At 45.3% G+C, this 23,083-nt stretch overlaps 1 protein-coding gene across 4 annotated transcripts in view; it reads right to left on the bottom strand.

Moving 5' to 3' along the window:
- The window catches only part of PAX7 (paired box 7), a 100,791-nt gene that overhangs the window by 24,468 nt on the left and 53,240 nt on the right, over nt 1-23,083 (bottom strand). For all 4 annotated transcript variants that reach the window (XM_010577253.1, XM_010577252.1, XM_010577255.1 and 1 more), the window contains exons 6-7: nt 12,280-12,445; nt 11,481-11,680 (exon numbers count right to left, since the gene is read on the bottom strand). In XM_010577253.1, coding sequence (XP_010575555.1) covers nt 11,481-11,680; nt 12,280-12,445 — 366 coding nt within the window. The remainder of the gene's footprint in view (nt 1-11,480; nt 11,681-12,279; nt 12,446-23,083) is intronic.

The following is a 23,083-nucleotide window of genomic DNA, read 5'->3' as shown; positions in this document are numbered from 1 at the left end:
ACACTCTGCTGAGCCAGAGCCACCGATTGGGAAGTTCATTGGATGGGCAGTGTCCAACCCCCTCCCCAATACAGCCGGCTATTTATTTCCTCATCAGAAAAGGGTTGCAATATCAGACAATGCTCTGCTTTGTACCACCTCTTCTTCTCTCCTTCTTGCAGGCAGCCCCCAAATATTTCTTGCTTTTCCCCTCTTGTTCATTCTTCTTCTTTCTTTTCTTTTCTTCTCTTCTCTCTCTCTTCTTTTTTTTTTTTTTTGAACGAAAAAATGTTATTTTGTGCCTCCTGAGCCTTGCTGGCTGGGCTCGGCGTCTGTATCAGCTGGAGGAGCTTATGAGCCTCGTCTCCTCGGATTTAGACTGAAATTTTGATTTTCTGCCGTGCTCAGATAATGTGGAAATCCTGTTCCCCGATATTTACTGTTTATCAGTGCAGCACAGCGCAGTTCTGGGGGGAAGGGAATCTCTCTCTCCGTGCGTCCCCCTTCGCTCCCCTCCACCCCCCATCCTGCATGCTAATGGAGTTTGACTTCGGAGCAGACGCTACAACAATAGCCTAATTACGGCGAGCAGAGGGGAAGAGGAACTCCCTGGCAAAGAGGCTCTGCATCGCTGGGATGAACTCTGATCCCTGTCCCCATCACCTGAGCCAGCTGGAGCTCAGGGCTGGTCCTTCATCCTGCCAGGGATCACTAAGCCACCTACCCCTCTCTAGGCCCACTCCTAAGCCAAGCTTTGTCACCTCAGGCAGACCCCAAGTCCCCTCCAGCTTTACAAAGCTGAGGATGGGGAAGTGCAGGAGCAGAGTAAGCCATGCCATGTCTACTTTCCCCCAGCTCCTCATCTGGATTAAGTGGTCCTGTTTCGTGTGTCCAAGCCAGGTTGCCCTCAGCATCACGGTCTATGAGGCCACCTCCCTGTCCCTTTTGCATCGTGTTTGTCCTGGAGAGAGCCTGTGTGTTTGGGACCCCCATGATAGCCCGGCTGCAAGAACAGTCCCATTCCAAGGTGTGTATCCTGGTCCCCCATGTGCCAACACGCACACCAAGTCCTGCATCCTCCAGTGAGGATTAGTGTCGCTAAGCCCTTGCAAACTCATTCCTGCAAGCAACCTGGAGGCGAGAAGGGAAAGGGGGGACACTTCCCTGTGTGACATGACCTTGGTAAGAAAAATAAAACAATAATAAAAAAATCTGGGCCTCAGAAACAGGGGAACAGCTCTAAGGACCACTTAAGTGGCCAGCAGTGCATAATGCCTTGCTATTAATGAGGCCTGCTGCCGATCCCTAAAAGGATTGGTTATTGTCAGATAATGTACGGGGCTTTCTCTCTCCCCCCAGCCCCTTGCGGGGAAGGCAGGCATTTCCCTGTGGTTGGGATTGAGCTGAATAATGTCCCAGCCACCTGCAAATGTGCTGGGCTTTCTCTGCAACTGCATAATTAGAGGCGGCACTGGGGTAAGGCGGCAGGGTAACGCAGCATGTAGAAAGGAGGGAAAGAAAAATGGGAAAAAGAGGTTTTTTTTTTTTAAAAAAGGGAGGGGTGGAAAGGGAGACAGGAAACATGATAAAGCTCAGCCAGGCGCTCTCTGCTCGGCTGTTCTCTGTGCAGCTTGGCTGTTGGCTGGCTCTTCTGGTTTAAAGTGACTCCGCTTCTTATGGAAACGGAGAGGCGGTATTAAAAAAAAAAAAAAAAGAACCCAAGACACAGAGAGCTTCCTTATCTCATGGAGACAGTTGTCAGGAATCACTTTGACTGAGTCGTTTTGTCTCCATGCTTTTTTTCGCTGTCAAGCAGGCCTCAGGACATGGATCAAAGGAGAGGCGCCGAGCGCTCGCTGAAACTTCTGATCCCTTCTCGGTACAGACGCGCGAGTGGCAGACAGCTCTCCTCCACATCAAATGGAAGGAGAGAGGAGAGGGAGGAAGAAGGGAAGGGAGAGGGAGAAGAAAAGCTGGGAGAGACACAGAGAGAGAGGAGGCTGTGAGAGACTCTCTCTGCCGCTCTGGATTTCAGGGGAAAGACAGACAACAGCAGCCTTTGCTTTCCCTGTTCCCTGTTGAGAGCATCCCCCCACCAGTGTCCCTCCAAAAGGGCAGCCAGAGGGAGGTATGGGGCATGCAGCAGCACAGACATTTCCCCCAGACTAACAGGTGAGCTCCCCACAGGGCCTGCCTCAACCCAGGCTTGGCCCGATGCATTGGCGGGTCCCAGACTAAGCTTTGCACTGAAGCTAGAGTCGTGGTGAGAGCTCCCACCTGCATGGGCCGCTCGGACATCCCTGTTTCAGCTCTTGCACTGCCTTGATGGGTGAATTCCTACCCCAAAACAATGCCCTCGGAGTCAGCCTTGCCTCTTTCCCTTCAATCTCTTAAGCCAGTCCCTGTGATTTTCCTATATCTGCTTGGCAAGCAGCTCTTCACCCTTTCCCCTATGTGGCTCACGATTCCCTTTCAGGTACTTATTCCCTGAAATAAGATCCCCCTCATCTCCAAACTGGATAGGCTTAAGGGCTGACTCCAGCTTACTGCAGCGAGCTAAGACCCTCTGCACCTTTGATCAATTTACTACTCACACACCCCAGACCCCGCTAGGATTTCTGATCTTCAGCCCCTGCTGTAAATTGATCTCGTGCACGCCTGTCTGATGGAAGCAAGAAGCAGCATCTTGCAGCAGGAGGCCTTGCTGCACCCAAACCATTTTCCCTCACGTCTACCACTGTGCAAGGTGGAAACCTCCATGTGGCATGCAGCCCGCAACCTGATAGCCCCCTGTAATTTATCTGTTGCACACACAGCTATATCTCCCCTCCTCTGCACTTCCTGTGCCCCCCATATACTACAGAAGCCCCTGCACAGCCCTATAACCCCAAACTGCTAAAGCACGTTTTGCACAGCCCTGTACTGCTCCCCCCTCCGTATGCAGTGCATCAAGAGAGACGGCAAGACGAATGCACTGCAAGCTGATGCAATATCCAAACTACCTTCCATCTCACATGAAAGACTGGTACAGCATCCCTTTAGAGTATGTCTCCCCCATAAGCCCCTCCTGACGCTTTGGGACCTAACAGCTCTTCTTAGCAGCCCTCCAGGATGCTCCAGATACAGCCCCCAGATTCCTCCCTGTCCTGTCACCCCCAAATGTCCTGCTTGCAACCTTTGCCCCAAGACACTGCAACCCGTCCATCAGTGATCCCAGCAGCTGGCTGGCTTTGGGGTGGGAGCAATGCAAGCTTCCTGCATTGTTAGCACACGTAGATGGTGAAGCAAACAGAAAATAAACCGTACTGAATAATGACCCCTTTCAAAATGCATCCATCAGCTCTGGGAAAGCTGGAGGTCACGGCATATCCCCCTAACATGGAACTATGTGAGCAACGCACAATCCCGCGTCCATCTTCAGCATAATGTTTCCTGAGCTGGGGCAGGCTTGAGGCTCACAAGGAAAGCAATGGACCCACATATACCTGCAATACACTGTCCCACCTCCTCTCCCAGCACGGTATCTCTGCTGTCTTGTCATACCCACTGAAGTTAATACACTTTCCACAACCCCTCTTTGTGGCAAAAAAAGAGGGGGGCAGGTTGGGATCAGTGCCTGATTCACTGCAAAGTACATTGCTGTAGATTTTTCCTATCATAGATGGCTTTTCACAGCCAGGGCACAGCTGGAGCACAGCTGTTACACCATAGCTAGGTTTTAACAGGCACACACAATGCACGGGCACACACACTGGTGTGCACATACAGAATGTGCACGCAGAACACCAATGCCCTTGTGCACACAGGCGTGTGAGAGCACGCGTGCATGCCCCTGCCTCTAAATCCTAATTATTCCTTTTACTGCATTCCTCCCTTTTAAGCTTCCCCTCTATCTCACATCCCTCATTCCAGGGCTGCCTTTCCCCACTGCAGTCCCTTGATTCCTCTTGCAGCTCAGTACCAGCTCCCCAGTCCCTGGGTTATTGAAGCTCTTCGAACCACGCGGCGAAACACTCGCCTCTGAATGCCAGAGGTCGCTCAGAAATGCCCGTCACCAGGCTGGATGCTGTATTAATTGCTAATCTCTCATTTTCTCTATCTGCCCTGCCTGCCTTGTCTCGAGTTCCCTTATTAATCATAAAGCAGGGCAAATCCTGCATTAGAATTCTCCAAGTCTGTGTCTCCCAGCCAAGTCCCTCTTACCCTCCCTGGTGTGGAAAAGAGACAGGACCCAGAGGAGAGGTGTTTCAGCAGAGCTGAAAGCCCCACCAGTCCTGTCCGGATTTCAGCAGGAATTACAGCCCCTGCAATGCCTGTTCCACCCACCCTGCTTCGGCTTTGCTCCCACCACCCCATAAGTGGGTAGCGGGGTCTGGGTGGGAAGGCATATTTAAAGATTTATGGGTACAGATTTCCGTGTCTTAGCCCTGGGTGTCTTAAATATGTGCTCCCTGCTCCGACGTCTGGGGGCTTATCAGACACTTTCACACCTCCCTGCATTTCTTCTTCCTGCTGTCATTGGTCTTGTCATTCTCCTCAGGGTTTTTTCCTGTATTTCTTCTCCTATTTTCTCCTTATTCCCCTTTCTCCCCAATTTGTCTACTTCTGATACTTGAGTTTACAAATAGTGCAGTGCCACAGGGGCTGATCCTGGACCCACCGAAGGTAATGACAAAGCTCCTATCGAATTCAAGGCTCAGGAATCAACTGTTTGCTCTGAAATCCTTCAGTGTTTCTAATATTTTAATATCTCAGTAATACACACAGAGAACAATGTCTAGAGTGGAAATCACATAGGAATAAATGCAATCAGTGCCACCCAGAGCATGAGAGTTAGAGGTAAGGTAATAAGACACTGCCTTATTTGTTTCTAATCAGTTTTCAATGGGACCAGAGCATCCAAATCAATCAAGGAAACTCATGAAACCTCAAGACTGACAGAAAGTGAATTGGCCCCTCAGATATGAATTTCTCCCTTCCCACCCTACTCCTTCGCTCGCAGTCATTAGGAATCAGGCAAATAAATACGTATCTATTTTCACATGAGAAAAATGTTCCATTCTCCCCTTTTCCCGTTGCTGGGAGCAGAGGCGTCTAATTGACAAGAGCAGATGGGCTTTGTTTGGTTAAATAAAAAAAAAAAGAAAGAAAGAAACTTTAGTGGAAAAACTACCAGCTTTCCTTGGACACATAGGTTAAAAGTTTAGAGAGACAGAGCTGCATTTGACACCGAAAAAGGGAAAACGCCAACAGTCTCAGCAAAGCCAGTTTCTCCCAGAGAGAAACCTGGAGCTCCCATTCCCCCTTTTCCATCCCCTTGGCAAAAAAAGGACATGGATTTTAGCATGTGTTCACCTCCTTCTCCAAAAATCCTGCGTGCGATCTGCCACAAGGTCATGGGGAAGCTGAAGACTGCTCACTGAGAAAGAAACAGGGTGCAAGGAAGAATTGCAAATCAGAAAAGGGACAGCAGCCACTTTCTGAAGGGCAGACACTTCGTTTGAGGGAATCATGGTCCTCTAGAGAAATGGGGCTGCAGGAAGAATGCAGAGGAGGCAGTTTGGGGGAGAAGAGGGCAGAGACCACATGGAAAAAAAACTGGAGTGGAAAAGGAGGGTAGGAGAAAGGGGAAGGAGTGATAGAAAAAGGAGGTAGAGGAACCCAGGAGGCAAGGTTAAAGAAAAACCCTTGTGTGGGGTGGCACCCAGGAGCATCAGAGGTTAAAGAATATGAGAAGAGCATGTTCCTACACTACGATAAGCCGGAGAAATGAATCCTTATCCGTCCAAAACCAACCCTTTAAAATTCGAGTGAGAGAAGGGTCTCCTTTCAGGGAAACGGGGAATCCTTAATGCTTCCTCCCTCAGCAACTGTAATGCCAGGATGTTCCCAATCTGCTTTGAGGGATGGAAAGATTAAGAATAATAAAAAAATTGCAATAAAATATGTGTGAACGAGGGGGTAATTGTGGACAAATGCAGCATTCAAATTCATTTTTCAGCTCTTTTACACACCATTTCAATCTTATTTTCTGCTTGTTAATGAGATCTTGTTGGTTGGGGTGGGCACGGCTGCCCAGTATCGCTTGGGTAATTGCACATAATTTTCTCTCTACTAGTGATTTGCATCAGATTTTTTTTTCCTAATTCTTTGCTATTTAAACCCCCTCCTCCCTTTCCCCCTCCCCCCCCAAATCTCACCCTCTCCTCCCCCTCTTTCTTCCCCTCCCCTTCTCCTGGCCCAGCAAGACTCATTTTGAATGCTTATTATAGTCACAGTGTCTCCGACAAAAAAAAAAAAGAAAAAGAAAAAAAGAAAAAAAAAAAAAAAAAAAAAAAAAAAAAAAAAAAAAAAAAAAGGAACCAGACAGAAGGGATCCATGTCACTGAAGGAAGGAGCGCTGTCTCACTGGAGCCAGACACTGCGATGCCTGCTCCCCTCTCACCAGCTAACATCATGTCCTTCCCAATTGCCAGGTTTCCCCCCCAAAAAAGGGCTCAGCTGGCTCTTCTCATGTGCCAGGATCAGTGTGCCCCTGACAGGGATTCAGATGATCTCTAATCCCACCCCAGTGAGGCTGAGGAAAACATTATCCTGGATGGTGGAAGAGAATGGAGCCCTGGGACAATGTCAGGAAAAACAAAACTGTGCTATGGTTGTGCAGACTAAAAAGGTCCCTGAGTTTAGAGTGTAAATTTCTGGGCAGAGCCTGACCTGTGCCTCAAGCGGCCCTCCAGGAACACTATCAAGAAATGGTGATAAACCAAAAATTGTAAAATCTGAATCCAACCTTCAGATACTGCCATTACATTGGGAATGAATTTGCTCGTGGAGCAAAAAAGCCACCGAAAGCCCTGAGAAAATTAAAGCAACAAATATGAGATGGTGAACAAGTTTCTCTTGGCTCTTCATATTTCTGGAATTGTCTTAATCTCTGGGTGATCCTGTGGACTTGTTAAAAGATTCAAAGGTCTCAGAAATAACATCTTATGAAAGTATAGGAAACACCTGACTCTTAACTATACCTTAATAAGTTCTCCAGCTACACAGAGGCCATCTGCAACAAACTAATGATCTTTTGCTTTTGAATAACCCCTTGCAAGACCCCAACATGCTACGGTGAATGGTCAGACACATTTAAGACAGAGGCCTAGATCTAAAAGGGCAGCAGAAATTTTAGGAGGCGAAGCAGTGGACCAAATCCTCATAAAAAAGATGAAGACAATTTAGAAAGCAGAAGAGATGTGCTAGAGATGAAAGCAGCCCAGAATACAATATAGCCCTACTTCTTTGCTGTTTGAAAAGCACCCAGGAAATCTAGGAAAGTATCTTTATGTTGACTTGTAATGTACTGCTTAATTCACTTAATTTCCTCCCACCTCAGCCCACACTGCAGCACACACATTTCTGAACGACTGCCAGATGCTGATCAGGACATAACTGGACTTAATACTGAGTTTACCATTATATTGAGCTATTTGTCACAAGCCTTATCCCAGCCACAGTGAGGGGCACTACTCAGTTAGCACAGGTCTGAACTTTGAAAGAGATGGATGCAAAGCATGACCTGGCTGTCTTGGTGCCTGGCCTTGTTCTAGTTGAGGTTGATAGGTATTCTCAAATAAATGGGAAATGATTCCTCTGTGGGACGAAAATGAGTTGGAAGTATTTACAATGTATTTATGAAATCCCACCCACCCACGCACACACTTGGTTTACAACCCACTCTTGTGAGAAATGATGAGACAGAAGCTCCAGGGCCAGAAATCACACACACTATGATTGCTAACTGGTTACTCACTCTTCATATTTAAGTTTGCTTCAGGTCTCTATATCTTTGCTAAGTTTTGGCACAGACATTAATGCCAGCCCGGAGGCAGTTATGAGCCACTGAGTCAGCCCAGCTGAATCTGTGACAGCTGCTGCTGACCCACGCAACCTTTGGGGAGCGATGGGGACCTTGCCGCTGCACATTCTGGCTCCCCGGTACTGAGCTACTTTCTGATAATCCATGACTGCTGCAGCCACCCAGTGCATCCTGACAGATGCAAGGTGACTCATCTGGCTGCAGCTGGCCAGCCTGTGAACTTCACTTTCTCAAACAGGCAACACTCAAGAGCAAAATCTCTCTCTTACAAAGGCTGTCCCAGCATGAAACCATCACAAATCACTGCTCGGGTTACCCTGAGGTCTCTCACTAAGGTCTAGGAAGGAGTATGACATGAGAGATCATGCTAGGTAGTGGTTTAATCATGTGGGACTACCCTTTGTACAACCAAGTCTGTGCTCTTGTATGAACCGTCACAAAAACCATCATCATGGGATGAAGTAACTGAAGACAAAAATTCCCAGCTGACCTCCCACTCTTCGGCAGTCTCAGGTCTCGAATAGAGGCAGAATGGCCTCTACACTGTGGAAACTGTATGGGAAACGCTTTGGGGATCCAGAAGCTGAGCTGGTCAGGCACAAGGCTTTGTGTGCTACAGGCTGGAAAACAAGCAAGAAACATGGCCATTTCCCATGTGAAGTCCGGGTAAAACTTTCAGCAGCGTCTGCTCTTTCTGTCAAGAGGGGGAGGACTAAAGTGCGTGTGTGCATGGGGGGACTGAGCCCACAGTGGCCAAACGTAATCCCCTTTTTTCTGTTGTGAGAATGGAAATGCCATGCTTCCCCTCTAGAATTTCAGCTGCCAGCACCAAGCCTGTCTAGTGGATTCTGGCGGGGACACCCAATCCTGGGGTAACTGGATAGTGTGCCGAGCGGCAGCAAATGCTGGGAGCTCTCGGTCAGGCTGGCCCCCACCTCCTTGTCTAAACTGCAAAGAAATCTCCCTCCTGCTGCTGCTAAGGGATGAAACCAGAGAACTGTCTGTTTGCAGCTCAGACAAATTGCCATCATTTTAAGTTCCCAATTTTTTTTCTACCTCCTGAACTCCCTCCTTCCCTGTAGTTGATATTTACCCCTGCAGAGAGCAACCAGACACCACAAATAGCTGAACAGGAGGATGAGAATGTTGAGGTGCAATGGGTTTTACCTGTAATGCCGTGGAATGGCTGAATTATGCACAGATAAGTTACACAGAGCATCCCATATTGAGACCTCACAAAACTTTTACCCACCCTGCTGCATAAAAGAGGACACTTCTGAGAGTTCTCATTCATGCCATTAGGAGTATTTCTTGCATCCTTCCACTAGGAACAGCAGAGGGCTTAGAAAGGCAGGAAGGTAGCAAGATAACTAAATATAAAGCAGTCATAAAATAACCTGAGTTAGCCTTTCTATGCACAAAAGAAATAGAAGAATTTATATGCTGATATCTTGGCCCTCACATATTAAAAGCATTAGGAAAATGGGAATCTCCCCTTCTTGGGGGTGCAAAGCTCTCTTTTCTTCAAGACTGCCAGATAATGTATCCTCTCTTTCCCATACAAAGGGCTTATTGGCTCAGGACTCTATCTTCCCCCAGCCTGAGCCTGAGGGCAGGGTAATTTGGGATAGGGATAAGCATAGAAAAAGCATTGGTCTGGTCATTTCAATGAGCCTCTGATTTAGTGAGCGGGACTAGTAAGTAGATGATGAAGGTACAGAAATGGAAATTGCATGATGGACTTGTATATGTCTAGTGCTTGTGCATCTTATCACGTGGATCTCATCCTTAACTTATTCTATGGTGCTAAATTGCACTTGTGATAATCTGAATTAATCATGTGCCCTGGACCATCTAACCTGCAGTCTGCTTTTGAATTCCACACTATATGCTCATCTCCCAAGCCCAGTGCTATTAGAAATCTCTTGTCAGAAAGATGTCTCCTTATTTCCTCCACAAATTACACTGTTTGAGGCAATATTCAGACTCACACCAGTCACGCTTTTACATTTTCTATCTTATGACCATTCAAAGCTAGAAGTGGGATTTTTATACCATTTCAGAGAAGCTGCAAAATTTCCCTCTTTCCATTGACACACAATGTTTGTTTTCACACAAGAGAGATCACAAGGTATTGGACCTTAAAATCTATATATCTCTCTGATGTCCCCATTTATTGGACTCCTCTCTAAACAGTTGTAGCCTTTTCATTTCAGATGCCTACCTAATTTCTCCCTGTAGTTTCAAATTATTTTGCACTTCCTGTCTTAGTGTTATGTGCCACTCTGAAAAAACTGCTATAAGTGCACTTTGTATGTCTCCATATTTCACAAGTGACTGAGACCAAAAGTAAAACATATTTGGTACCCCTTCAGGATGGCAGGCACCACATGAATGCAAGTCCTTGCTGCTAATTCTCAGCATACCGTATGTGCCTTGTTCCACTTAAAATCAAATGTGCATTTGGAAAACAGATTACATCAAGTAAACCAAAGAGAAGGTTAAAGGCTCTATCTAATGAGGTGACAGAAAATTAGAATTCTTATCCCAGGATAGCAACAGAGAGAGTAGGCTGTATTCTCAGGTGGTGTGCATCCTGGCATCTCCACTGACTTCAGTGGAGCTCACCAGCTGAGAACATAAATCTACTCCCATAACACACACATAGCACAAGCTCTGCTGTCTCTAGACCCACTGATGATGCAGACTTTAACCTCTCTACACTCCTGGGGCTTGCTTCTCTGTCACATGCAGCACTGAAAAGCTACGCACACAACTGGCAGCAATCTGGTCAAGCCTGGTCTGGGGCCCTTTGGAAGGCAGCTGCGCTGAGTCTTGGAGCACAGATCCCAGAGTCAGGTCACAGGTGCTCTATTCTGAGCTCAGTCAGGGATTTTAAAATCAACAGTGTATTACATGGGGAGGCCGTGGCTGTTGCCTGGTAAACTTAAAATACACATGCTCTACTCTTCTACACAAACAGATGCGTGTGAAATGTATCTTTGCTCTCTTAAAGCTTACATACGCCTCTTATTCTGACCTTGTGGAAAGCATTAGTAGAATTGTTTACATGACAATTAGTTTCTCAAATATAAATCCCAGATCTACATCCCTGTGTTTTGTGGAAGCTCAGATCCATGGCACTTTCATGTTCCAACCAGACTCGGACAAGCTGGCCTCAGCTAATCTCTAGATCAGTTGCTCACAAATCATGGACTACTTCTGAAGTGAGGCTGCAAAAAGTACCTAAAAAATTTAAGTGTAGTGTTATCAGGCTAAAATCCACAATTGAAGGGCCCACACCTGCACTGGAATTTTTTTGGAGGGCTGAGAAGACAAATACCAATGCTCTGGGTTCTGGTGTTTGCAATTACAGTGTGCTAACCTGAATATGGGAACTAACAGGATAGAAATGCTCTGGCAGTACAGTGCTGAGCTCAGGATAGAGATACTGCTGATACACAAATTAACTAATTGCTTTAACTAGGCTGCCTCTAAGAATTCGTGACAATAACAATAACTCCCTTGTTAACCATAATACACTGTGATAGCCTGAAGCTTGCCCTGCTCTCAGAGGATCTGGACCAGCCAAATACTCTCAGCCAAAGAAAGAGAATGGAAGTGGGTCACATACCTGTGGAGAGAGGCCATTGCTAACAGGATTCATGTGGTTGGCAGGAGCTGCAGCATTCATGAAACTGTCCGAGTAGCTGGAGAAGCTGTGTCGGGCCCCATAGGCAGAGCCGGTGTCAGCAGCGGCAGCTGCGGCAAGCCCTCCCTGGTGCATGGTGGATGGCGGCAGTGGCTGGGGTCTGTGTACAGTGCTTCCCCCATCTGTGGAGAGAGCATTTAGAGGTAAACAGTCATGGGGTGTTACAGCTGGGACTGTGCAAAGTGTGGATCAATAGTTTGGCGATATCCTGAGCTCAGCTTCTGGGTCCCACCATCTCTGTGGTCCATGTGAACACAAGCATACCATGTGACAGTTTATGCACAGTACAAAATATGCAAACCTGGGATGAAATATCTGAAATTTCTCTTAACTTTCCCCCAGGCAGAAGCTGTAAATTCTTTTGTAAAGGCCAAGGCCACTGGAATTAGCAGTACTCCTTCCACTGAACACCAGTATGGAGTTTTATCCAGAACGAGGGATTGCCTATATGATACTCACTCTATAGTGATGTGCTCACAATTTCAAAGCTCAGCAGAACTACAGTCATGAGACACATTGTCACAGGAGAAAGTACCATGAGACAGAGGAGAAAACTGTGGAGTTTCCACTGACTTGAGGAAAAACCTGGTCTTCCCGACTGAAAGAAAACCACCTATGTATTACGAGAGCCTTAGTGGGATGTCATGAACCAGAAAGGGAAGGGACGATGGGTTGATGTAGGGCAAGAGAAGAAAAGCAGCACAGGCAAACGGGTGCTTACCTTGGGAAATGGTGGTTGTTGGGTAGGTGGAGTCCGGCAGCTGGTACGGGGGGAGAGTCGGCATTCCTGTTGGTGGGAAGCCGCCCGGCAGCAGGTGATTGAAAGCTGCAAGTTGGTTCGCTCCCGCCTGTTTGCGCCATCTCGCTCTTCGGTTGCTGAACCACACCTGATGGGGAAAGGGAAGACCACGTGTGACTCACTCTGAGCTGCTGTCCCATCTCACCTGGGTTGCTGATGGAAACACATCCTGAATTACAGCACTGGCCAAAACCAGGTTCAAGTCGCTGCTTGACACAGACTTTGTAAGTATTCCTCTCCGTTTCTCGGTTTCCTTTCTCCCAAATGACAATACTACTACCGCCCTTTCTCCTGGGTGAAAATACATGCATTTAAAATTGTTAAATATACTACTAAGAGCATGGGAGGGTGCTATCAGCAGTAGGGTGAGATGAAGAGAAATAATTTAGCTTGTGTATTCCGAAAGAGTCCATACCAAATAGATGCATTGCTACCACCTGGCCATTCTGCCTTGTTATCTGACAACTATGTGAATTATGCTGAAGGATTAAGTACCATAATAGCAACACGGCTGCACTGTTAGGAGGGATAAATAGACAGATTAGCATCATGGTTTCTATGTTAGACAAGCTAAATAGATAGAACCAGACCGGAGGGAATACAGGGTTTTCTTAGCTTCTCTGTACTGCAGCAAATCACTGTTGTCTGTATGCTAAGACATGCTCTCCTTGCAAGAGGCATTGCAGTGTGCACTAGAATTGTACTGCAGCCAATTTAAATCTCTGTGCATTAAAATAAACCCAGTATTAATGCATGTGCAAAGCTGGGCTCATGTTTCCTACAGTGCTAGTTTACCTGTAAGACTCAAGGGGAGATTTTTCTAAATGCATTTGTCTGCCCTGATGTGTTTTATCATGGGCAATCTCCCTTCTGCATGGTGGAAAGGGCTTCTCAAGCTGTCTCTTGGGCTTGGTTTACTTCATTTAATCAGAGAGGCTCTCAGGCCCGATCCCTGTTTGGGGTTCAGAAGTATGCGGATAAGCTTTCAAGCCAGATGAGAATGCAGCTGCTGGACTTTGTGAGGCCTAAAGGGCTAGAAAACATGATTAAATTTCACAGCAACAAGAAAAAATGGAGCAAAAATCAAGAGTGTAAAGCATTCGGGGGGGAAAAAATCCTCCATCAGGCTTCCAAGCTGCTCAACATCAGATCAGAAGCTGGGGTTACAACGGTTTGAGGCACTGCAGTCCAAACTGTCCCCTCATCTTGTGAACCAAACCAAAACTCTCTTCCCTAGGTATAGCAGAACCTTAGTCCGATGCACCTTGCACTTCAGACATGATCCAAATCTCAAAGCGGGTATCTTTGGCCTTTAAACTGAGTCCCCCTGCAAATGGTCACTTGTTAGTTTGCCTTTTTATTGGCACCTGTGGGTATGTATAATTCACTCAACATGACAAGGCAACATGTTTTCACTGAGAGCTGCTTACTTAATGGAGTGTTGGCCCTCAGTCCACATGCATTGCAGTGGTGCTTGCTGCAAAAACAAGCATACACTGAGCTGCACACACAAATTTCTGTGACGTTCTCTGGATCAGTCTATTATTGCTCTCTCTACTTGTTACTCACCTACTAGTGTGCTGTGGAAACAGTTTGATTAAAAACTGTTAATGATAGCTGCGTGTGACCTGCTGATGATGCCTAGGAAGGACCTAGTACCGGGCAGTCCTTCACACTGTTATTTACATCCATGTACAGTGAAAACAAAAAAAGCCCGGTTTTCTTTGGAAGAGCTGGTCTAAATTAACCCCCTTGAAATGTATACAGTGCTGATGCCAGGTCCTTGGCACCAAATGCATCTTTTTACAGACCTGTTCCTACTACACTGCACTACTGGCTGAAGTAGCATAACCCCTTAGAACCTTACAAAAGCATGACAGAAATAGGTCAGCTTACATCCGATCTGCATTGATCAACAAAGTCCATGCAGGTCAGAATCTCTGTGTCCATTTTTGGCACCAGAAGTTGCTAGCAAAATCTAGGACAGGGTTAAGAAGAGAGAAATGGATTAATATTAAGGTCTGTAGCACTTTACAACTCTTACACAGTCAAATCTGTGGCACAGTTTCTAGGAGCAGTGAGCAAAACAAATGAATAAATAACCTTTTGTTTGCCCTGGTCATGCAAAGAGGACAGTCCTGTGCTTTTCTCATGCATGCACGTATGTGTAATTCATGCTTTGAATTAGGGATACAGAACTTTGCTCCTCCTCTCATATAATTTGCTTCCACTTTCACAGTTAAGGACATAAAACCAGTCTGAATATTTCTGTTACCTGAACATAAGGAGATAAATAAACCTTCTCTCTTCAGAGAAAAAGGCCTAGTCCCAGGTTAGAAGAGCTTCCGCTCAAAAAAAAAAAGATCTCAATGCTGAGAATACCATTTAAGATTCAAGTACCTGAAGGGAAAACATAACCCAGCAGCTATGAATCCAGGAATCGAGAGGGAAAGAGAAATTGAACTCCAAGAATGTAAAAGCCACTCCAGTGATTTCTGACACTTTCCTGACATTGCAAAGGGTGGGAAAGTTCCTTTTTTATAACCAAGAGCCAGATGCTGGCAAATCCACTTGGGATTAGAAGTTCAGAAGAAGCATGTGGAGTGAGATGGTCTAGTACAGGACACGTCTCTCCAACAACATCCCCACAAATACTCAGCTCCTCTGTGGTGGTTTGTCAGTGGGCTTGGCTAACATATGATCAAAACACAACTTTGAAAAGATTCGTGCTGTCTTATGTTACACCACGTGAGGTTACTGTTGTCCATGCACTAACATGCATGCTTGCATTTGCTGTTCAGAATTAAAATTCACACACATGTGTACGACTCCTCCCATCTTGCTGCTGCACATCCAGTTAAGGGTGTGTAGTTACTTTATTTTTTTAAGGGAGATAAAAGGATACACTGGATCCTTTTACAAACAGGTAGAGTCAACCAGAAAGGTCTGTGCAGGGGCCATTCTCGGGGTGTCTTGCATACTTCAGTCTACAATGTGCATGGGCTTGGAAGAAATGAAAGCTAATTTTCATGCCTGGGCTATGACCAGAGAAAGAAGTCAATTCTTAATTACGCTACAGGCTCCTTCTGTGACTTCGGGAAAGCTATTGCTTTTCTGATTTTAAGACAGTGGAAACATTGCTGCGTCCAACAAATTTTGGTCCTTTTACAACCGATGCATCAGATCACCACCTCTAAACTGAGGATAAAAACCACATTTTCTTACATTTTAGTTTATTTCAACAATCAGCCATCTGAGATAGAGGCTGTCTTTAAGTGCCAGTAGGCACCATACCCAGCACAGCAAGATCTCTGTCTTGGCTGAAGCATCATAGCAAAACAAATAATAAACAATAATAATAGTAAATACACATGCACCAAATGAGATTCACAACTACATGCTTAAACATAGTGCTTCCTAACAGAGCCTGGCTGGAGAACCCAGCCACAAATACATTGAAACCTTCCACAAAGAAATTGATAGGATTTATCTTCCCATGCAGAGGAAGGGACATTTCATGGCCCAAACAGGTTGATTCTGCCCCTTATTTATAACCCACAGAAAAAAAAGAGATACATTCCAGCTAATGACGTTAGCAATTCTTTCCCTTCCCCCGCCTTAAAGGTGGCTCAGGCCTTTATGCTTATAAATCATTTTATTGGTAGTTAAAATATAGAGGCTAGAGCATCTAACTGTAATGCGAGGCGCACTTCAAAGGGAACCTGCTTTCATTTCACAACAGTTAAGGTTTTATCAGCCACTAAAGATTCCCCCTGCCAGAGGATCCTGTTACACCATGTTAAGCTTGGGGTGAAGGCTACGGCTGCTAAAACCAGACTGGTGGGAAGAAGAGGAGGAAGAAGAGGAAGTTTTGAAGCTGCTGGTCTGCCTGTAGAGGTGTTGTTCTAGAAGCTGCTGGGGCTGGATCGCACGACTAGAGTTTTATGCTAGGACAAACGCAGCCAACACTTGGGAAAAGGGCTGCGTGAAGAACTCAACAGCAGAAAAAACAGCATGTCAGAAACCTACTTTTTCTTAAAAAGACAAGTTCTTCATCATCATTTGCCTGTGCATAGCAAAGAGATCCTGCGCTGCGTAAACGTGCTGCTTTCCAAGGGTATGGAAGTATAATATAGGCCATGGAAGACAACAGTTTGTACCCGATAGAGCCATTTCGCACTTTTGTCCCTGTGAATCGTCTTGCAAAGAATGTATTAAGTAGACAGGAAATGCATTATAGAAACCACTTAGCTCTACTGAGGGGAAGCGGATAGATATAGGAATGCCCTCATGGAAAATAACTTGAAAGAAGATATCCAAGCACATTCTTCATGACATCTAGTCATGCCCAGGATGCAGGTAAGACCAGAGTCCCTCACTGTGCCATGTGCACCTTGCTCAGTAAGCGAGTATGCTGTTACAAGGATCCCGAATGCTAGATGTTCCCCACAGAATATCACTCAATCCATTACCATCACCATCCCCTTCACAGATGGGAGAGGAAGGCACGGTGAGACTAAGAAACCTCTCCAATTCATCACTGCCTGCCTTGCAGAACCAGCTGATTTCAGAAGACCCCATCCTCCCGGCCAGACTGGGTTTGGGGCAAAGGTTAGCACTGGTTCTTATTTAACCTGAACCCCTGCACCCAACCCTGCCAACGGCCAGCCCAAGATGTCCCAGCCACTTGTTCTCAACCAGCAGAGCAGCGCTGCAGAGACAGCTGCCTGCCAGGATGGGGCTGGACTGAATTATCCCCGCAGCCGCTGAGATATGGGTCAGCTCCCACAATTTGTCAGACAAGGAGAGGAAAGGAAGGTCAAAAAGAGCCTCCTGTGGGAAAGAAAGCCTGTTGTGTTCCTGCTCAGCCTAATCAGGACTTGATGTTGGAGAAAGATAGATGGGATAAATGAGCTCATAAATGGAAACAGGGACAGAAAAGCCAAGTCGTGCCTTTGCTCTCCAGCAGAATGGAAGAGATGCAACATGTGTTTGCTTTCACAGGCCCAAGAGGTTGCAGAAACCAGGTGGAGAAGAGTCATGTGGCCGTTTGTGGCCCAAGCACACCAAAAAAATTCCACCAAAATCAGAGGAGGTCCCTCCTCAGGTTGCACTGAAGTGACTGCCAGATCAGGTCCTCTCCAGATTCTTCTTTGAACCAGGGTAAATCCCTGCAGTGACTTGCCTTGTCCACACCAGTCATAAATGCTGCAAATCCTGGGCTTCCCAGGAGGCAGATGCAGAAGGCTTTTAGAGGGGAATTCTAGCAGCAACTGTGATGAGTGACCAGGGATAGTTATTGCTCCATCTGAATGCCTTCTTTCAGATGATGCTGAGAGTCAACCCTCCCAGCCTGGAAAGGGTTGAGATGGTACAGTGAGATGGGATCCTGGGAGTTCCTACAACAGTTTAGTGATGATTACGCTTCCTCTACCAGTTGCTGAGGAGTGTGAAAAACAGGCATCAGAAACATACAAGCATCATTGAGGCTACTGAGATAATTCTTTACAGAACAAGAAAAAAAGCCCACGAGAGTGCACAGATTTTAGGCACTGAGATTTTTATCTGCATGTGTAGGGATACGGCTGTATCTAGTGACACTTTGGTTCAGTGCCTAAAATGCTGAGCCTCTGTCACTTGTGGGTGATATGGTTAAGATAAATATTAAACAAGGTTAGTGGAGCAGAACAAATGACTCTTCACAAATGAGATTATCCAATGAATTTAGCCTATATTTCTCCTGGCATATCCCAGTTCCTGAAGGTGTTAGCTATTTATAACAATCTATTGAAGAATTCCAACAAACAGTGTGTGGTATGTGGATTTTTTTGCAAACCACTTTTTTTTTAAACAAACTATTGTTAGCAGTGAAACATTTGATTTTTACATTGATTACTTCACTCTTGCAATATTCCTTCTAATCTTTGAGCGGCTGTCTAAGAATTAATCACATCACAAACAGTTCCTCAACCAAAAGGCCATCTCTACCTTTAAATGATCATCACAGTATGAACATTTCATAACTGCTAATGGATTGCATACTCCAGACAGGGAAGCAGGAGGCAGCAAAAATGGGATAGATCTGTCCACTTTCACACTGAGACACCCTAAGCCCAGGTTTGAACTCCTGGTTTCACAGCTCCAAGCCCAACCCTGCCCAGTGATGCAACTTTACCACTTACTGTAATATAAGTTAATAATATTTACAAATAAAAAAAATATTATCATTGAATGAAATAGCTATCAGATACTGAATGATTGTTTGCAAATGTTGTGTTTTCCAGCGCTACTTTTTCCAAACTGTGCCTCTCACTGATTATTTCAGTTGTCAGAGGAAATTCTGTTAAAATAAAATAAAAAATAAAGCCTCTTGTTTACTTATCTGATTATCTCTTTATAAACCCTGTGTCTGAGGATGAATGGGACTTTTGGAAGCTGAAAGACATTAGGATGAGTTCACTGCTGTCAGAAAGCAGCTGCAAGGTAGTGTATTTATGAAGTGCTTTCTCTCCACTTGAACACTTGCTTCTTAGACAGCCAAGTCTTAATGGTGTTAGAGTTGCATTTAAACATTTCAGAACAGGCTTTGATGTTCACACCTCACAGAGGTGAATGAGATGTTGGAGAATAGATTTCCCCGCTGCTATTGTTTGGCTAGAGATAGGCTGGGCTTTAACAGCAAATCAGCAGCACATCGATTCCCACTATCAAGATTTTCTCTGCAAAAGAAAAAGCTACAAGCTTTTAAAAACAGCTTAAGCACTACAGGAAAGTGGCTCAAAGATTAAAACACCCTGGCAAACCCTTCTCCTGATCATTATAAACATTTTCCATTGTTGACCAAACAGAATCTATTTAATTGGTGTCCCAGTAAACAGAAAGCCTCCTTAGCTGGGGAGATTGAGAACAGACAAGAGTCACACGTGCTGGCTGCTCAAAGCAATGGCACACTTGCTGTCTTTACTGGGCACACACTGGGTAGTAGCTCTGCTAGAATCAGATGTTCTCATAGGACACACAAGGAAAGTGTATGAGAAATATGAGGTCCATGCCCTTGTTGGACTGGAAATTTTGTGATAAAGGTTCTTCTCATAAAACCTCTGGGAGGCCCTATTTGTTTTTAATACAATGGGACAGACACTCTGCTGCTATAAATCAGTGCAACTTCACTGACTTCCATTTAGACCAGCTGAGTGCGCAGTGTTATACACAACCGCTTCATCCAAGGAACTGGGATCTCGTTCATTGCTTTGGCCTCTGGGCCCTCTGTCCTTTGTAAGGAAATCAAATCATTACCACATTGTTCAGGGGATCCCTTTTTCAGCTTGTGACCATGAGGCTGGCAGTTCGGCTCCTTGGTCCAAAGCAGACCAAGAAAAGCAGAATAGGACAAACCATCAAAAAGTCAGTTCCAGGTTTTGCATCTTAACACAAAAATCCACAATTTTATCTAAAAATCATGTTTTACTGAACTGAATGGAGAAGCCAGCAAGTTCAAAGGAGCACTTCTGACAGAAATCTCTCTATTTGATTCATACAGATTCCCTGCCCCACACATACAAAACAAGCTGGTCTTGTCAAATTATGCTGCAAATCCTGAAGTTTATATTCATTCCTGTTGATTTCAACCAATGCTTTGCCAGAAGGACTACAGGATTAGGCTTATCATTTTCATCTTCAGTGAAGTATAATATACTTCACGAAATAGAGCTGACTCTCTCCAGCAAGGTGCCCTCAGGCTTACATAGCTGGGACTATATCCCCTGTCAGTGGGACTTTTCTATTTCCAAGGGGACTGGTTACTGTAATTCTACTACAAATACCAAGAGTGCTGATGCTTTTCTAAGCAAACCCTTAGATACAGGCATAGGATGTGCTTGCAATTTTAAGAGATTGTCTCTGGCTTTTCCAAAGTTCCGGTAGAAAAAGACTTGCTACTGCAGTTTGAATACCTGGTAATTTACTTTATAGTTTGGTTTTGGTTATTTTTTTTATGTGACTAGTAGGTATACTGGGGACTTATTTGGAGCATATTAGCCGGGGCAAGTATGCAATGGGTTACTCTTTCCTTTAATCCATTTGCATCTCTGTTTCTAATTCAGGCTGGAGAGATGTGAAAGAACAGCAGCAATGCCGTGAGACGTCGAGCACCGATTCACTAAGCAGACAGAAAGTAATGTTACAAGACTGTCATCAACCTCTCCCTCTCACTAGCAGCATCCTTCCACAGCAAGATCTCCACAAGACATGACAGGGAAGCATCTGGGCCCTCCTCACCATCTCGGCTGCATTCAGCCCTCACTCACTGGCTTTACCTTGCAGAGCTGCTTCTTTAAAGCTGGCTGGAACAGCACGCTACCCTCACCCTGACCTCTCCTGGGAGCTGGATGCTGCTTGGCATCGCACCACTGGTCTCTCGACGTGCCTGGGCACACGCACCGGCAGTGCCACCACGGTTCTCACGGACCGGCTGCCGCAGTGCCAGGGGCTGTTCTTGTCGTGGGCCGTCTATCTAGATGCTCCGGTGTGCGAGAGCACAGCTGGCCCCGTGCCGTGGAAAACAAGCATGCCAAGCCAGCCTCTGCCAAAGAGAGCCCCAACTGCCGGCTCCTCTGCACAGCCTCCCAGTGCCCCGGCTGCTGCCAAAAACACAGGGCAGCTGTTGTGTCATAACCTCATCGCAGCCCTCTTCACAAGAAATGTAAACTAGTCGGACCCTCAGGAAGAAAGAAAACATTCTCAACTGACCTTTAAGGGAGGGGGATTGCCTCAGAAGAGCCAGTTTGGACCCATGTCAAAGAGTTTGGGAAGCAAAACACCAGCAAACAGCATTAGGCTCCAGCAGCTTTGCTTGACTCCAGTTAATACTCAGAGCTGGGGGAGACCTGCTTACCACCATATCGCCCCTTTGTATAATACCTTCCTCTTCAGAAAGCACCATCTCAAGGAACAGGGTAGACCTTTGACCACAGTGACAGCTGGTGAAAGAGCACTGGGGTCCCCACTAGCACACAACAGATATATTTAAGAAGTTTCTGAGAAATCCGTGTTTCTTCTGGAAACTAGACTGCAGAGTACTGCTGGTAAAGGGGTTTTCAGCTTCTTCGCACTGAGAACAGAATTGCTTTGTGAAAAATTTCAAGCAAAATTGAATGGAATTTCTTTTCAGTGTGGTCCATTTGGCATGTCTGAGCCGCTGCAGCACGATCTAGAATATGGCTGTTTGTTTACTACAGTTTGAAACTGTGTCATAAAATACATATTATGTGAGTAGCCTAGAAATGCACCAAGATTTCAGAGGCAGAATTGCTCTGAGCCTTTTTATTAAACGAAACATCCATTTTCTCCCAGGCAGAAACCACAATGGTATCCATCATAAAAATGATCAATAAAGCACTGGGTTGCGACTCCTGCTGTCTAGTTTAATTTTGTTATTGAAATAAAGGTTTCTCAGTGCATGGAATTTCCTGGGGATTAATAACAGACATCAGCATCACGACGCACCCACCCTTTCACGCTTCTTATTTATTTCCAGAAAGCACCCACTGCCCAGACCATAGGAACTGGGATTAATGTACTTGCTAGTGGTATGCATGCTTGTACCCAGCTGCCTGTGGTATGACCATCTGAATCATCCGCAGGTGATGCTGAGAAGCAAAAGCTGCCATCTATTTTTTGGGAACAATTTTGGTAGATTTCTGGGAAATCTTTTTGAGATAATACTTTGAAGTCTGTCACATCTGACTCATTATAGCACCAGGGAAAATGGAGATGGACTACTTGTGTGGGAACCTATGCACCAAAGTCTATTTGTGAAAAACATTTTCAGTGCACAAATTTCTAAGTGACTTGGGATTGTGGTGCTGACCTGAGGACAATCTGGGCATATGCACTGCTTTGTTTTACCTTGTATTTCTTTCTGTTGGTATTGTTCAAGTAAAAAACGGAAATAAGCACTGGGGTTTGTTGATAACTAGCCTTAAAAAGGGAACACATTTGGGCAAACAGATCCACAAACAGGATCATATAAGATTAGTTTCAACTCCCTAGACCCATGACTGATGTACCTGGTGTCTCTTTTGACATTAGCATTGCTTTGAGAAGTCATTTCTACAGCTAGACAAGAATTCCTTGACAAAACTATTTTCCTATTGAAAAACACTGTACTGACACAGATAAACTGTTTATGAAAAAAGGGTTGTTCTGAAAAATGTCCCTTCTCTAGAAATGCCAGGGAGAAAAGTTTCAAAATTATCACAGAATCCTGTTTAGGGCTTTTTTCCATATAAAAACTTTGACATCATCAGTTTGATAATTGCAAAAACTGGTGTAAAAACCCCAAATACATTCAAGATCAAAATCAAAGCTTCCATTAAATTAGCTAAGTGAATTGCTTAGCTATTAGACTTAATTTTTAAATCCATGAACGCTTGGCATTCAACAGCTTATTTTCTGGAAGGGTGGAAATGGGAGCTTGCAGACGGGCAAGAATTTGTTCAGTACTGGACAATTAGTGTGGACATATGAGTCAAGACATTGCCCTGTAACAAAAACAAGTCAGTGGGAATTTCCACTGGTGGCCTCACTGGGCATGGATTTGGCACTGTAATCCTGATCCTTCCGGAAATCCATGGCAGTCTTGTCCCTGGCTATGCTCAGTTTGGTATTAACCTTTTAACGGCTCGTACCTTTGGGTGTGTTAAAGTCTGAGTGCTGGAATTCTGTG

The sequence above is a fragment of the Haliaeetus leucocephalus genome, unplaced genomic scaffold (assembly GCF_000737465.1).
Source record: "Haliaeetus leucocephalus isolate CR32 unplaced genomic scaffold, Haliaeetus_leucocephalus-4.0 Scaffold556, whole genome shotgun sequence".
NCBI lineage: Eukaryota > Metazoa > Chordata > Aves > Accipitriformes > Accipitridae > Haliaeetus > Haliaeetus leucocephalus.
The sequence above is the reverse complement of the archived record's forward strand: the minus strand, read 5'-3'. Positions and strand labels throughout refer to the sequence as shown.